Source organism: Dryobates pubescens, chromosome 5, assembly GCF_014839835.1.
Source record: "Dryobates pubescens isolate bDryPub1 chromosome 5, bDryPub1.pri, whole genome shotgun sequence".
Classification (NCBI taxonomy): Eukaryota; Metazoa; Chordata; class Aves; order Piciformes; family Picidae; genus Dryobates; species Dryobates pubescens.
Genome location: NC_071616.1, coordinates 27,643,431 through 27,659,454, shown reverse-complemented (window position 1 = coordinate 27,659,454; position 16,024 = coordinate 27,643,431). Strand labels below are relative to the sequence as shown.

Genomic DNA, 16,024 nt, shown 5'->3' with positions numbered 1-16,024 from the left:
TTGCCAAGGACTTGCACTTAAGTGCTTTATTTAGTGGTGACAGAGGACAAAAGTCATGGCATATGGCTTATATGATTTCACAATGAGAATGACATATTTCACATGCTTTGAAAATTACTACAGCTGACATTTGCAGGAGTAAAAAAACGAAAAATCCTGAGGCTCTCTTCCAAAATGTAACATCACACACATTGTACATGGCCAACAAAGCACTCAGACAGCACTCAGTCTCTTAGTCATGCCTGAGGATGCATCTCTGAGTTCTCCGTAACTCTTATTCACCGACAGTTTCTGACTTTGAAACTTTATCGTAATTGCTGGAAAAGACAAAGAGTAGGTATGTCTATCTGTTTTTAATGTCTTGCCTTTATTGAGATTATTTCACATACTTCTTATATTAAAAAAATAACCTTTTATGTTCTCAGTTCTGATCTGTGCAGTCCAGTATTGGCTTCCTTTTTTTTTGCACCATGAGACTTGTTCTGAAGGTCAGGATTAGTTCTCTTTATATGTATAAAACATAATTAATTTTATAAAATTTCTTTATAGCTGAAGCTGCTTAGCTGTTTCCACAATTTTCTATTTCAAAATAACATTAAAGATTGCTCCCAAAACTCAAGTGATATTTGTTCACTGTTTCCAAAACACATGATCTTAACTGGGTAATATGCATTAATATTAGTAATAAGAGTAGTATATTTAATGAACTTTGTAACTGATCAGAAATTAGGTCAAAATAGGAAAAAATATTTATGCAAAAGATGACTGGAATATGTTAAGTCATAAACTGAAAGCCATTTATATGCTTAATTGTCTGTTAGCACTAAATGCTTACAGAAGAAATTGCCTTTGAAGAAGAAATTACATCAAGCAACTGAAAATTAATTGTGTTTTATATCCAGAAGATATCCAGATCTCTGAGTTTCTAAAAAGCTTGTGTCTTGTTGCTCAGGCATCAGCTCAGACACTGGCTAGTAGACTGAAGAAGTTTTCCTGAAGGCAAACGAGAGAAACTTCATGTACAGTGGGTAGCTGGAAAAAAAAAAAGTCAGATTTAACTGTGGCTAAAATCTAACTTGCAACAGAAAGTAAATGTTCCTGAAGTTTTTAGTTTAGCCCATGAAGAATGAATTAGTAAAACTAATTTCTGTGGGGTTTTTGGTTGTTTTGGGTTGTGGAGGTGGGTTTTGTGGGGTGGTGTTGTTTGTTTTTGTTTTTGTTGTTGTCCTTTTTTTTTTTAAGGAAATGTTTACCTGTTGTCCGTCTTCTATATTATTTTTGACATGTTATAGGCTTACTTCCATCATGCTCACACCTTTGCCACCCTACTGCTATAACAAGGTTAGATTCCTGCTGTCTCAGAAACAGACATTTATTTGCTCTACATATCTTCTCTGCAGTTTTAGATCCTCACTAGTTTTCATGGTTTGCCTGAGACTGTCAGTGAACTAGATACCATTTAAACTGTTTTGAAGGAGGATGTTTAAAGCCAGAGACCTATGTTGACCAGTTTCCTAACCAGACCTTCCAGCTTGACATAAAACTGCACTGCTCACTTAATTCTGTGATGCTGAAAAATATTCTATGCATTTAGTACCAAATTGTGTGATGTGCAATATTAGTATTTACCTAATTCCTATAGGCATTGCAAAGTACTGCAAGCTGTTCAGATACAGATGTCACGGTGAGTCTGTACATATATATAAACAGATGAACAATAGTCCTAAATCTTCTCTTCAAATACTCCATCCTTAGCAATCTCTTTAGTGTCAAAATACAGAAAATGAAAGAGCTGAGTTAAATAACTGTAGCAGAAAGTTAACATTCAGGATAACTGATTGCAAAATATTGATTTTTTTTTTTTCATACATTCTTTTTCAATATTGAAATACTCCATTGGGATATGAAATACTCCATTGGGATATGAAATACTTAAATTTGGGTATGTGATGTCTTGTCTACCATAATGATCCTAGGACTGAATGTCTGTGAATAAAACCACTGACTATAGTGAAACTGTTGGAACAGGTTGGACTTGATGATCCTTGGGGTCTCTTCCAACCTTAGTTACTGTGATACTGTGATACTGTGAAACACTGAAATGGGTTGCCCAGAGAAGTTTTGTATGCTCCATCCCTGGAAGTGTTCAAGAGAGTGAGTTGCATTTCCAGTTCTGGGAAAATGGGCATCATCCACCTAGGGTTATACATGGCATGGAAAACAGGAGTAAGCAAAGCTAGCTTTGTGTTACCAGTGTGACTCTCACTACTCTCAGGGAGCTGGAATTCAGCTATCTCTTTATCTTTCTGGAAGAATCACTAAATTGGCACTTTCCTTCCTCTGTGCCACTTTAAACAATGGTAGCAAAGAGAGGAAATTTCAAAGGATGCAGAGGAAAGTCCATCCTTGCCAATACTGGGAACATTTCTCACCATTGCACATACAAATCATGGAATGATCCAGCCTACGATAATCAAGTGAGCACTAATAAAGCATTTCCAACAGTTGCATGTTTGTTACACCACTGATGGAAGACAACTTTTGGAATTTTATGCTTCTTTTTTTTGCAGTACTCTTTTCTCATTTCAGACATCTCCTGTTCACTTCTGAACTTTAAAAAAAATGACAGAAATTCCTCTACTGACTGTTCCCTCTTCAAACCAGAGTGAAAACAAGAGCAGCCCAGCTATCTGCCCTGACTTGAATGACTGGTGGGATGTTGTGTACTATATAATACCCAATTATATCGACACCATCTGTGTTATTGGTATGCTTGGAAATGTATTTGTACTCTTCACTTATTTACTGCACAAGGGTCCCCTGAAAATAGCTGAAGTCTACCTTATGAACTTAGCCATTGCTGATCTCATCTTCCTCACTTGCCTCCCTTTCTGGGCAAAGAACATCAGGAATGGCTTTAACTGGCCATTTAGCAATTTCCTTTGTCGCAGCACCAGTGCATCCATTGGCCTGAACATGTACACCAGCATCTACTTGCTGGTGGCAATCAGTGTGGATCGCTATTTGACTTTTGTTCATACCTTGAACCACCGGATGATACGGAGCAAAACTATGGCCAAAGGGATCTGCTTGCTCACCTGGTTCTTCGGCATCCTTCTCAGTGTCCCAGCTTTTGTGTTTCGGACTGTGAAATATTTTCCTGAGTGGAATATTTTAGCATGCTCTTTAGACTTCCCCAGCCCATTGTGGGCAACTGCTGAAAGACTCCTGTTCAACATTGTGGGGTTTGATTTGCCAACTACAGCAATCATCTTCCTTAATTTCACTACCATTTGCTCCCTACAAAAAAAAGCAAGAGAACAAAAAGCACTCAGAACAAGAAGTTCTAAGGAGCACAAAGGCACAAAGGCTACCAGGTTGATCTTCACAGTAGTCCTGATGTTTCTTTTGTGCTGGACTCCTTACCATTTTTTTGTATTCCTTGATATATTATACCGGACAGAAGTGATCAAAGGCTGTTTCTGGGGAGAGCTACTCAACTTTGGTGAGCAGTTTGGTTATACTCTGGCTATTACCAACAGTTGCATTAACCCTGTGATTTATGTCTTTGTTGGGAAATACTTTAGGCAAAAGGCTCTGGAAGTTTTTTCACAGTTTATTCCCTGTGGATTTCACTTGAGATGGGTATCGTTCAAAGAAAAGTCTTCATATTTCAACATGTTTACAGTCAGGAGTAGTTCAACCTAATGGTTCTCAGTTCCATCTTCGTTTTGATATTACAACTTATTTCAAATGGCACTAAAAACTAATATGAATTGAACTGATCTGGCATGCACAGACTGAGCTAATTATTTATTAAAGTAAATCACTTGACTGCTTATTCGTCCTCAGTTTTACTTTTCTTTTTCTGTGTTACCCATCTAAATGCATAAAATATGATACTAGAATTTGGTACAGAATTAGCTATCCTGCCTTATCAATTATCAGTGGCATGAAAGAAAATCTCTTCAACAAAATACTAGAACTCTGGTTTCTTAACAGAAAGCCGTGAGCTGGTTAAACATTTTATTACATTATATCCCTGATGACAACTGCTATATTACCACCACTGTACATAACATTATAATGTACATTAATGTACTCCTTTTGAGCAATTATAGAGTAGTTCCAGTTATTTCTAACAATACTTTAAATGGTTTTCACTTTCACAATAGCATATGGAAAATGTGAATAACTTTTTGTGCATTTCAAATATAATAAGTACATAAGTATTGTGGAAGACAATGCACAACAAAGAAAATGTATGTAAACTGTAAAAAAAAAATGAAAGCAACCCAGTATTAACCTTAGTTATACTGTGATACTGTGATACTGTATCCTCCTCAAAATCTGACTCTCCTCTCTTCTCTTCTCTTCTCTTCTCTTCTCTTCTCTTCTCTTCTCTTCTCTTCTCTTCTCTTCTCTTCTCTTCTCTTCTCTTCTCTTCTCTTCTCTTCTCTTCTCTTCTCTTCTCTTCTCTTCTCTTCTCTTCTCTTCTCTTCTCTTTTCTCTTCTCTTCTCTTCTCTTCTCTTCTGTTCTCTCTTCTCTTCTCTTCTCTTCTCTTCTCTTCTCTTCTCTTCTCTTCTCTTCTCTTCTCTTCTCTTCTCTTCTCTTCTCTTCTTTATTTTATTTTATTTTATTTTATTTTATTTTATTTTATTCTTCTCTTTTCTTCTCTTTTCTTCTCTTTCTTTTCCCAGTAAAATACTACACAATTACTGATCACTTTCATGAAGATTTTTTTTTATACTTGAAAATATTAGTCATGGTCATGGATACTCCACTATTTTGGAGTACATTTCATCTGAGGCAAATCCTTAGATATATATTTTTATGAATCAAACTTTTGTCCTTTCCTATATTTGTTTTGTAACTTATCTCTTTCCATGCGCCTTTGGGGAAAAGCATGTATATAGATCTGTGAGTAAAAATCCTTGCTGCTATCAGAATATAAACTCTGGTACTAGTAGTTATAAGAAAACCATAACAATAATACACCAGACAGAATATAAGAAGGAAAGTTCTTTTCCATCACAACCACTGTTGCAGAGTAACTTTAAGACAATTGAGACATCTCTTGCTATACCTATATGAATGAAGAAGACAGGAGATACAGTGTGGCCTGTTCAGCCAGGATATTGAGTGCAGAAAGAAGCATACAAAGACATGATTTGTATAAGTTTCATAAGTTAGTATAAAGCTTGTTCAGCCTTTTACTCACTGTAACAGTCCTGCATTTTCTGCAGTTCTTTTTAGTGTCACCATTTTTAATATGGAATTAATCTCTTATTTAATTATAGAAATCTTCCTGTTCAACTTTGTTGCATTAAGATTAGAGTTCATTTGTAATGATTGCCCCAAACATTTTGAATCTGAAGAACAAAAGCCTTTTGAAGAGTTAAAAGTCTGTCTTCCTGCAAGGATGGTTAAAGAATAAATGGTGGATTAAGGGATCAGGGAAAAAGACTCCTCATAGCTTTATTAGTTTCACTCCTTCTGTGACAGGCTTTGTAAAAATAAATGTCAGGGTTAGACATAAGCAGTTACAGCAGCATGTGAAGTCCACTTAGTCATCTGAGATTAAAAACTTACTTTTAGTCTGTTGTGAACTGTTGTACACTGCATTTATTTAATACATCCCCATTTGAATTCTTAATTCAAAAAACTTTCAGAGGTATTTTCTGGGGGGAAAAAAAAACAAGAAACCTGCAATCATGAAAAAAATATATATCAGCAAAAGTGTCTTTTTCCCACTGTGTGTGGTGACCTTAAAAGGGAAAAATGTCTTGTCTGACTAACACTTGTCCATTTTATGCAAGGGGAAAAAAATCCTTCTTGAGCACTGTGACACAATTAAGGATGAGTTAATGGGTTGGAAATCAGTCTGAAATCTGAAATTGATGGAAAACTTTATATTTAGTTCAATGCACAACGGTTTTCATTAAAGTGCTGCTTCTGTTTTGCATGTGCACAGCTGTCAGAAAAAAAAACATCTCTACTTTAACTACTGCTTTAAACCACTCATTTATTGGAAATCAATGGATTTGCTCTCCAATAGGAATTTATGTATTTTCTATTACCATGAAGTAAAAATTGATCAACTTCCTTCATTACTGATTATGTGAGTTGTATTAATATGGAAAAAACAGGAAGAAGAGATCTAATATAATCCACACCAAATGTAAAATTTTTTATTTAATCAGAAATAACTGACTGCACAGGTGTAGGGTGCAGAGTGAGAGAGTCACAGCAGCTCAGCAGAAAAGCATCCATAGATTAGAATTTGAACAAGACCCAGGAGTACCTGTTTCTGCTTTGAAAGTATATGTGACAGCAGGTGATGAACTTAAATTGTATCAAGGGAGGCTAAGGGTAAGCATTAATAAAAACCTTATCCTAGCAAAGCTACTGACAGGCTGTCTTGAAGACAAGCCAACACTGGAGCACCCAGAGCCTCTGAGACTGCTTTGGACAGCCATTCCTGGGGACAAGATATGTGTAGTCAGTTCTATGGCAGGGATGGGATTTTTAGACACAAAGGTTGAAAACAACTGGTCTGGACACAAAGAGGCTCACAGTGCTACTGATTCTTTCTCTTTTGGTCAATAATTAAAAGTTTTCTCGATCACACTATCAGGGCACTTCATCACTGTTCAACCAGTACTGAAATGTCAGGTCTGTTAGCTAGTTAACCAATACTGCCAGACTCCATTGCCCATGGGTTGTTTTTCTGAATAGCATCCTTTTCACCTTCTCTCATGTTCCTTCTCACACTTCTGATAAATATTGACAAGTGTTAACCATTTAAAAACTTCTGTGCTGCAATGATGATCTTTCACAGGCAAGATCTCAGCACCCCAAGAGACTGCAAGTATAATTGAATTTGTTCTCCTCACTTACCTATATTGAATTAGCGTATTTCAAATACAATCATACTTTCTCTAGGGCAAGGACTATCTTTTTGCTACCTGTTGAGGCCATGCTTGATGGCTTAGTTCGCAATATGGTGTAGTGAAGGTCCTGCTAGCACTAGTGTAATGAAGTGACATTTAGGGTTCACTGAAACCCATCTCAGGGCATAACACAGCATAACACAGCACAGATTTTACCTGTAAAGGTAGACAGTTCTCATATCAGATTCTGATTTTAGAAACAAAAGACACCAATACCCAAAAAAAAACCCTCAAGTCAAAACCAGATAATCCATTTCTAAAACTGAAGCTAGAAGACAAGACATTCATCACTAAAAACATTTTCAGATATCCATAGCCACATGGGCTTCTAGCCTTCCAGGAGTCTGTCTTCCTGGGAAGAGAGCTGTTGGTCATCCCTGTGAAAATCATGTCAAATCAATTTCAAATGCTGACTTCTAGATGGAAGAAAGCAGTCTGCACACAGTACAGACATGCTGGAGCTTTGAGGAACTGGATCCTATTCTTGTGGAGATTCTTAAATCCTTCACAGTTTCACAAGAGATGTGGGCATAGAGTAACAGGACTCACTTCACTGCCCATGGGTCTCTATCAGCCAAAGGCCATAGTTGTCAAAAAAGCTGCTTGCCCCTGGTCCTAGTAAGCTTGTTGGCACACTCCCAGCAGCAAAGAGGAACAAGGCACAAAAGTTGTGCCAGACCACAGGACAAGAATCAGACTGGGGAAATGGGGCTGTGGCTGGAGGTTGATGGTGAACAGACAAATATTTCACTGGAGACTGGGAGTTGAGAAACAGAGGAAAAGACTGAGGAGAGAAGCAAGGAACTACCAGTATCTTTGTTAGCCAGTTCCCCATCATGGGTGTGTGGAGGAACAGGAAGGACACAGCACAGGGGGAGAAGGAATAGGGCACAGGGACTGGCTGTACCAGGAGACACAGCAACAACCAGGGTGCTTATGAAGGGGAAACAGTTTTGGCAAGGAACTTGGAAAGATCTGGGACCTGCTTGGCAAGGATGCCAGAGCCAAGTACAATAAAAGAGAAGGGGCAGGTGTCCCAGGATGGGACTTGGGATATTTTGTTTTCTTAAAAATAAAACAAACAAAACCTGTCAAACTTAAAAACATTAAAAGATATTTTGAGTTTACTAAATGACGCATACAAGGGCCATGAAAAGGAATCTCACTGTGGCCTCCTTCAGTGTGTGACTTGTAATACAGTCTTTTATGACTAAGCTTTGACTTTACAACATAGCAACTTAACTGCTTCTGATTTATGTTTGTGTCACTCTGCTTCATGTGGGAGAGAAACACACTTACTAAAAACCAAACTACTCTCCAGAAACTAAACCATCCACCCTGCATATTAAATAAGAACAACTGTATTGATAATACACATCCTGCCTTGAATTTCACAGGAAGAAATCTTTGAAGCAAGATATAACTATACTGTGGAGGGAAAAAAGCAGCAGTGTGATTATATAGAGACAAATTAGTACAATAATAATACACAATTGTAACTGCAACTATTTGATGAGATTCTAATATGTGATCAGTTAGGAAGAGTATTGTCATCAGGAAAAATGTAGGAAGGAATATCCCTCTTTCCTTATAGCACAGTAAGATGCCTGACAAATGGTAGACACCATTCTTGGTCACTGGAAAGAGTAAATATTCTTTCATCACAGGGCACACAAAGAATAGCTGGAAACAGATCTCCTCTGAGCTGTACTAAGCAAGAGCAGCTTTTTGTCCTCTACAGGAACTTGAAGCTTACAGGCAAGAGCATGACAGCTTATCTTAATTACTCTGGTGTTATAGCTAGTTTTGATTTCAACTTTTCAGTAGATGCTGTTCATTGCCATCCCCATTATTTAACACATGACTGAGAGCAAAACCATGAGTGTCTTTTCCAGCCTACTGGACTAGAATAGAGACCTGCTTCTTCTTTCCTTAGCCCAAACAATACAGAGCCCTTGCAATTAGTGTGTTTCTCCCTGGTGGAGAATGGCCATGAACTCATACAGTCACAGGTGTCATGCCCTTCTTTAATTCTCCAGAACACATTGCATTCCAAATACACTGCACACTGAACAAGAGAAGATGTTAAGAAAGCTCTGTTCCAAAGGAGGTGTGAACACCTCCTTTCATTGCTTTTTTGTTGCTGTTGCAAAACCAGGGATAGTCTTCCTAGATAAGTTCACTCTTGTACATGCTCACAAAGAACCAGGATTTGACCTATTCTTGAGTTTCACCTTGGTGAACAGATCCAACTGTCTCTCAGGGTTAATGCCTAGACAACAATGCATCATACTACCTCATGTGAATGGTAAGAAGGGAATAGACTGCTTTAGCACGCAGCTCCTGTTTCTGACAGGAGAACTTTGTCCACAAAACCTAATTTGTACCTTGCCACAAATACAATAACCATCTTGTGTCATCACACAGTTGTCACGAGAGGTTACAAAATGACATGATGTGGGGAAATGGATCAATTAATTCCAAACTTCCTACTTTTAAAGTATCTGTGTCTGGTTGTAGTGCATTCTACAGGAAAACACCTTAGGAAGCAATTGCTCAAAACCCTCCTCTGTCATGTTAATCTTGTGCACTGCAGGTTCATTGCAGCAAAAGCTTCACTAGTAATATTTTATTTCAGGAGCTGAGGCATATTCTCCATCATGTCTCTAATCTGCAGCTACAGCTGGGAGAGATGTTCTCCTCTGGGAAGTAATTCACACACATAAAAGTTCACATTTAGTTCCATCTATTACTGTTTATCTATTTCAACTCATGCACAGAAAATCCCCAGCCACACATTAGGAATGAAACCAGCCAGTACCATTTCCTACATGAAGAAATAGATTAAGTCTCAGGCATCACACAAAACTAACTCAGAAAGCTAGTCAACTGCAAGGTTCAAATCATGAAAAAATATTTCACACTGTCCCAATATCTTTTTGATAGATGGAAAAATGTACACGTCAGATAGCTATGGACTCAGCCAATGCTCATCATTCAGCACTGGGAGGAGGACAAGTAGAAATATTTCATCTGCAGCCTCAGGCTTTTCTTGTCTGAGCAACAGAACTGTTCTTGAATAACAGGTTAGAAGCCAAAACCTCACCTCATGTATATCACAGTGAATTGAAAATAATATATCCGTAACTCTTTGTACCTGCCAAAGGGCTAGTCCTGAGCAGAGTGACATTGAGTGCCTATCATTACACCATTTTCAAGTTACTACAATTTTTTTCAAAGTGAAAATAATTACATCACTGGCAAGTACTGTCAGTACTGGGACCAGTACTATTCAATATATTCATCAAAGACCTGGCTGAAGAAACAGAGTGCACTGTCAGCAGGTTTGCTGATGACACAAAACTGGGTGGAGTGGCTGACACACCAGAGGATTGTGCTGCCATTCAGAGAGACTTAGACAGGCTGGAGAGTTGGGCAATTCAACAAGGGCAAGTGTAGAGTCTTGCATCTGGGAAAGATGGATCAGTGTAGGCTGAGGGCTGACCTGTTGGAGAGCAGTGAAGGGGAAAAGGACCTGGAAGTCCTAGTGGATGGAACATTGACCATGAGCCAGCAATGTGCACTTGTGGACAGGAAGGCAAATGCCATCCTGGGGTGCAATAGAAGGGTTGTGGTCAGTAGGTCAAGAGGTTCTCCTCCTTCCTCCACTCTGCCCTGGTGAGACCACATCTGGAATATTGTGTCCCGTTCTGGGGCCCTCAGTTCAAGGACAGGGAACTGCTTGAAAGAGTCCAGCAGAGCCACAAAAATGATTAAGGGAGTGGAACATCTTCCTTATGAGGACAGACTGGGGGAGCTGGGGCTCTTTAGCTTGGAGAAGAGGAGACTAAGGGATGACCTCATTCATGTTTATAAATATGTAAAGGGTGAGTGCCAAGAGTCTCTTCTCAGTGATGCCCAATGGCACAATAAGGGGCAATGGGTGGAAGTTGAGGCATAGGAAGCTCTACGTAAACATGAGGAAGAATTATTTAACTGTGAGGGAGACAGAACACTGGAACAGGCTGCCCAGGGGGGTTGTGTAGTGTCCCTCTCTAGAGATATTCAAAACCTGCCTGGCTGCATTCCTGTGTGATCTGGTATAGGTGATCCTCCTCTGGCAGGGGGGTTAGACTAGATGATCTTTTGAGGCCCCTTCTAGCCCCTAACATTGTCATTCTGTGAAAGCTAGCATAATAACCAAGTCTCTGTATCTCTACTTGCTTTTCTGCTATTTTAGTTATAAAGGTGGTGCTGATAAACATCTTGTTCATGTGTCAAAACTACTGCTATAAGGGTGGTGAGGGTTAGCTTATTTGCAAGAGAAATCATGAAGGGACAGAACCCATGATCAGCATGTAACGATAAACTGAGGCACCCATTAAGCTCAGCTTTGAAAAAGATAGGTAAATTGCAAAAAAAAATATAGCCAAGAATTTATATTAAATTTTATAAATGAAAAGCACCTAAGACATTTTCAAAAAGGAGAAAAACCAAGAAAAATTAAAGATTAGACTGCCTGTTCTGCAAAACTTCAGTCAGTCTCTCAAGAACTAAAAATGTGCTGAACCTCTGAGTGAGGCCTCTTGCCAACATTACTTAATTCTTATCTGCTGGTTGCATTCTAGATTCCTAGCGTGGATGCCAGGAATTCATAAGGCAAATCACCCACAGCAAGCCTCTCTGACGTGGCAAGTGGTAGTCAGACAATGGTGACAGTAAGTCTGATGGGAACTAATGCCCTATTAATATCCTTGTGTTTTAGGTATTATTGCAGATAAATAGCACTCTGCTGGAACAGCCAAAATTATTTGTGAGATGTGATGATGTTTAACACAGTTTTCTTCCCTTATGTCTTACTTCAGACAGTTGAATGTAGAGGGCTATAAATCATCACAGGGTTGTCTAAATAGAGTTCTGCAACTGTAAGAAAACTGCTTTGTGTAGCATCATCAGATACATATCCAGGAAAGCTTTCTTCTTCTCACAGTATGGGAGAAAAGGAATACTTTGTTTTGTTTGGCATCAGAATCCCTACAGCTAGCCCTGGGGTACTCTTCATGACTTGATAATGCTGGAGAGAGGGAAGTAAATTCAAGCTAAAGGGAAAAGCAAGTTCTAAAAGAGAGGAAAAAAAAATCTTTTATCAAAGGATTTTTTATCAGTGTCCATACTACTTAAACTTCCCACATTTTTAACTTCAAGGCAATTCTTTGCTAAATTGTCACTACAGATCAAGAGTAACATTCAAGTACTCAGTGATGCATCAAAGACACACGTGGCCTTGTGCACACCAAGACTTCAGTATCTTTTCTTTGGACTCCCCAGTACATGGGCTTCAGTTGGTAACCAAAAGTCTGCCTATTGTCCACAGGCATATGGTACTTAAGTGCAGAACTCTTGCCCAAAGCTTCCCCACAATACATCTTGTTGGCTGCTGCATCCTTGGAGGTGACTGCCTTTCATTTCTTTTCCTTCCCATGGGTTGGATGCAAAGTATTTATAGGTTTGTATTGACTAGTAAAATATTAGCCAAATAAAAAAATTCTTCATATGTTTTACTGTGAAAATAACCATTTACTTGGAATAGCAGGATGAAAAGACTAGCTCTGTTAGAATTAACTTTATCTCATCTTTCATGCTATGGCAAAAATCAAATATCCTTCAGGTAACCTGCATGTTATCCTAATAATAAGTCTTCTAAACAGACCATGATGGTCCAGAAAAACTACAAAAAAGCACCACTGACTGGTCACTTTAAAAGGAGTAGTCCAAGGAGAAAGCATGTAAGCCAAGGGCACAGCATCAAAAGAGTAAAATTAGATGTGTGATGTTAGACCTGCATTGTTCTTCCCGCCCTGCTCTATTTCACTTCCAGGCATTCTACACAACCCATCCTGTTTATTCAATGAGCTGTGAAGGGTCTGGAAGAGTTATTTTGGGATACTTTCCCAGACTTGTGGAATACTGATTTGAATCACAACTCCCTTCATGCACTGAATTCTTTGTCTGCTTTATTTTTTCCAAATTCTAATTAATCAGACTATTAGTGGAGTTGTGACCTGATTTTAGTGAAATACTTCCTTTTCCACTTCAATATATGTAATTTTCTGATGCATATCCAGGTGTGTTGCGGTAGGTGCAGCTGAAGTCTGATAGCATGCGGCAGTAGAAAATGCAGGTGATGCCCTTCAGCACTCCTCAGTCTAGCTCTGCAGCCTCTATCCTACTCCCCCATCAGGAACACCATGCACAGCCAGCCATGTTTAACACATGCTAGTCCAGAGCAGGAGAGCTGCTGCAATTCTGCAGTGAGGTACTAGTCTAGTGGCAGAGAACCGGGAGACAGGAGCCAAGAGTACTAGACAAATGTGACGGTCTGGTCAAGCCCTCTTCCTTTTAGGAAACATAAGTAGATGTCTAAAATACCTTCTTTTTGTGACACATGCCAATTGGGAAATACTTTTGCTTGTCCAAGGTCATTTCTGTATGAGATGGCCTTCTCTGTACATCTCTCAGGAGAAAACATACAACAAGACACCCTCAGTTCTCTGAGCTGAGATGTGCTGAACCTCTTACGGCAGGATGAGAAAGACTGAATAGCTTTGAGCTATTAGTCCAACATGAAGTAAGGCTAATAACACTTACTGGACATTAGTGGTAAACTCATTTCACAACAGTATGTTACAGGAAAAACATCCTCCTATTTTGAGAAATATGAATGTATGTTATCAGAAGCTGTCAGGAAAACAAGAAAAAGACTCTCTTAGAAAAAAGAGCAATAGAAATATGAGAATGTCTTAGTCACTCTAACTGATGACAGCTCTGTGCTCATGAAAAATTCTGGTATGACTATTTTAAAATATAGATGCAGTGTCACAGAATCATCATTTCTTACTGTCTTCTGGTCTAAGTTATTACTGAGTTACACATTGTGCCTTAAATGCACACTACAAAGAGTCAAACAACTACTTTCCTTTTCCTAGAAATTCTCTTATTTGTACAATTTTAAGTATTATTTATATGAAGATTATTTCTGAGAGATACTGTTTAGTTTTCAGCCTATTGAAGTTCACTTCTATACTTCCTTAAGTGATAGCAATAGCTATGGCATGATAAAAACTTCTTTGGTACAGCAAAGAAATTAGAAAACAGCTACACCTGAAAATAAAGCAGTTCAAAGTTTGGGAAGCATGGAAGGGAAGGTTCAATGAGTCATATCTTTGGCTGCAAGACCAAGGACTTGTTGGTGCTGGGCAAATCACTCTTGTCGATATAGGCTTTTCAATCTGGCATTGGGTCAACAACTGTGTCTCCTTGGCAAAAGAAGCTAAAGAAGTAAACAGCAAGAGTCAGAAAACTGGAAGACATGCTCTAGTTTGTCTGTTTAGGCATAGAGAGAGACAATAGGAAAGATTGTCCATAATTGTATGCAGTCATGTAACCTGAAATTATCCTTGTATCATAAACCCGTTAAGGGAGGTGATGAAGGTAACCTGTTGGAGGTCGATGTATTTTCTTGCTTTCTGCCATCTGACTTTTCAGTGCTATTTGTGTAATTCTGCTGTTTCTGTGTATCTGCATACATATGGAACTAGGACCACAATAACTTTCAGTATTTAATAATCAATTTCTTCTTCCAAAGGAAAATGGGGAGAAGTTACATTGCTTTGCAAGGCAAGTATTTTCTGATTCACGAGGCCTGAAAACCATCAAATTTCTGTTTGCAATATTCTGGGGCATTAATTCTTCTTTCCTCCACACATGCATTATAACAAATACACTGAATTTCTGTTCCAGCAAATTTCTTTGTAGTAACTTCTAACACAACTGACTGCAATTGCTGTCTGATACTGTTACAGCAAGATTTATCAGTTTGATTACAATTAGTGCAATGTTTCCAGACAAGCATTTTATTTGAAAAATATGGCCATTTTATTCCTCAGCAAAAATCTACAGAATAAATACACTTTTTGTGTTTTAAGTGGTCATTATTTAAAATTATGCATCAGGTGGTACATATTGCAGCGCACTAAAGAGTGTTTAACTCCTTAGTCTTGCTGCAGCAGTTTCAGCTGCTGATTTGCAGCATGGACATCTATCCAAGGTGCTTATTTTCATTTTTCTTCCACCACCCAGGAAATTTTTAGATACTCTACGAAGATCCTCATGCACTCTTTTGACAGGAGTAATCAGGCCACTCCTCTCAAACCAGCTTGTGAACAAAGTTTTGCTTTCAGAAATACTATGGGTTAGGAGAAGAATACGGGGGAGCAGGGGGGAAAGCTGTCTCCTTTGCTTTGCTGAAGATCATGCTTTGCTGGACTAGTAGCAGCCCTTGAAGCTGCTCTGCCTCTGTAGCTCAGCTGGACACTTCTGGCTGGAATCTGGCCAAATTTCTTCTGCTCAGACTCATTAAAGGAACTTGTCTATCCCCACTGTGTCTACAGACACAGAAAGGAATTCAGAATTTAAGTCTGGTTTTGCAGCAGCACTTATCAAGCTGGAGGAGACCTTCTCAACGAACCAGGAAAACAAGGGGCAAGCTGCATATACAGTGCTGTGCTGTATCCCAAAGCACCCTCAGCATAGTTCTTCCAGAAGCTGCTGTTCTGAACTTTAACGTATTGTTATTGATTAGGGGGAATTTTTGTTGAAGTGCATCTCTCTTAATTCCCAAGGAAAGGTCATGTCTCATATTCTGTTTGCTGTGATGTGCATCTTACAGTGTTGTTTGCCAACTGTGCCTCACAAAGACTAATGATGTTTACAGTGCTTCATACACTTTTGGATACAGTACCAGAATTCAGACCACCATGTTAGATGGCCTCCTTTGAGAGGGGGGTGGGGGAAAAGTGAGGAAGGAAAAAAAGAAATCTACTGATGGAAATGATTGGTAAGGCAATACAGAGCTTCATTAATTGCAATTTACACAATCAAAATTTATAATATATATGACAGAATTTCAAAATATATCAGAGCAGGTCTCTTGTGATGAAGCCTGAACCATTGGTGCAGAACTCTGTGCAAGGAGAATTAATTCATGACAGTTTTTGACCTATGTAAACTG

The 16,024-nt window shown here is 38.7% G+C and overlaps 1 protein-coding gene across 1 annotated transcript; it reads left to right on the top strand.

Moving 5' to 3' along the window:
• The first annotated feature begins 2,622 nt into the window (after positions 1-2,622).
• On the top strand, positions 2,623-3,708 carry BDKRB1 (bradykinin receptor B1). Its single transcript, XM_009907876.2, has one exon. The coding sequence runs from the start codon at positions 2,623-2,625 to the stop codon at positions 3,706-3,708; it is 1,086 nt and encodes a 361-aa protein (XP_009906178.2).
• Positions 3,709-16,024: the final 12,316 nt, after the last annotated feature.